This window comes from Anneissia japonica, unplaced genomic scaffold (genome assembly GCF_011630105.1).
Source record: "Anneissia japonica isolate Jap-2015-1 unplaced genomic scaffold, ASM1163010v1 scaffold187310_len1486_cov131, whole genome shotgun sequence".
Taxonomy (NCBI): domain Eukaryota; kingdom Metazoa; phylum Echinodermata; class Crinoidea; order Comatulida; family Comatulidae; genus Anneissia; species Anneissia japonica.
Genome location: NW_022750975.1, coordinates 1 through 1,486, shown reverse-complemented (window position 1 = coordinate 1,486; position 1,486 = coordinate 1). Strand labels below are relative to the sequence as shown.

Genomic DNA, 1,486 nt, shown 5'->3' with positions numbered 1-1,486 from the left:
ATGTGTATATGTATATGTATATGTATATGTATATGTATATGTATATGTATATGTATATGTATATGTATATGTATATGTATATGTATATGTATATGTATATGTATATGTATATGTATATGTATATATATATATATATATATATATGTACATGTAAGTTTGTGTGTGTATAAGCCTATGTAGATTTGTCATCTTTATATTTTTTCGTTGATGGTAGAATGCGTTCACACCATCCTAACAGCGAGTTCTGGGTCGTTCAGCAGTCCAGGTTTTCCAATGCTATACAGAAATAACATTGATTGCAAGTACACCATTGTTACTTCTCCGGACCGTGTCATAATAATAATATTTCACACCTTACAACTGGAGCTAGATCCTGAATGCAGCCACGATTACGTAGAGGTATTTTGGCGTGTCGTTAAGATATTTTAATTCAATCATCATTGATTATTGAGTAAGGGGGTAATTGGTGCAGCGGTTGCAATCTGAGCTTTCGACCGTAACATCTGTGGTTGAAGTACTACACTACAATTTTCATGGGTTTTGGGCAAGGCAATTAATCAAAATTGTTCTTTCTTCCCCCCCCCCCTCTCCCACTGGAGTACGTACTTGGTAGTAGAACGTTCATATACATCTATAGCTTGCACTGGCTGTTCATTAATTCACGAATAAAGTATAAAATTCTTCTACTAACATTTTATACATAATAATTATTGTCGACTTATATTAAGCGCATAATTATTGAGACCCTATGCGCTTAGCATTATTATCCCCGGTGATTTATGTTTTCAGTTCCCATACTTTGAACTCCCTCCCTATACACATTATCTTCAGTTGCTATTTTTAAGATCAAACTCACCATTTTGCCATCTAAACACGCACAGCCCCTTTGATTGTTTTTACTTCGGTTTAGTGATATTTGAACTTATAAATTATTATTATTATTATTATTATTATTATTATTACACTTAATACTCATGTATGATTACTTTTGTATAGGGCCTGCATATTTTCTGGTAGGTGAAAGAATATAATTGAATACATTAATCTACTTTTTACAGCTGATAAATTACCCAGAGAGTTCTGGCGAGCGGCTGTGTAACCAGATTGGAACTACCAGTGAAATATGGACATCAACTTCGAATCAAGTGGTCATCAACTTCCACAGTGATGGCAGCTGGGTTAATACTGGATTCAATGCAACATATAGTACAATCATAAAAGCCAGTAATCCCACAGAGGCACCTCAGACAACTGGTATGTATTATAAAACTAGTGTTACCGGTATATCATTTTACAATATTGAAGTATTATTATATTTTACTGCCCAATTGCTTTCTCCCCAGTTGTACCGTGTCATCTGAAGAAACTATCGGGTAATTTTGATGTGTTGATCAGTCCAGGTTTCCCGGAAGAATACCCGAGTAACCATTATTGTCAGACACTGATCACAGTATCAGAGAAGCATAAAGTAGTTATAACATTAATT

General features: G+C 34.3%; 1 protein-coding gene across 1 annotated transcript; it reads left to right on the top strand.

Moving 5' to 3' along the window:
- Positions 1 to 207: 207 nt before the first annotated feature.
- On the top strand, positions 208 to 1,483 carry LOC117121590 (CUB domain-containing protein 2-like; the record flags this gene model as incomplete). Its single annotated transcript, XM_033266824.1, has 3 exons — positions 208 to 399; positions 1,059 to 1,254; positions 1,344 to 1,483. Coding segments are annotated over exons 1-3 (528 nt in total), but the record flags the coding sequence as incomplete, so codon positions are not given.
- Between the last annotated feature and the right edge of the window lie 3 nt (positions 1,484 to 1,486).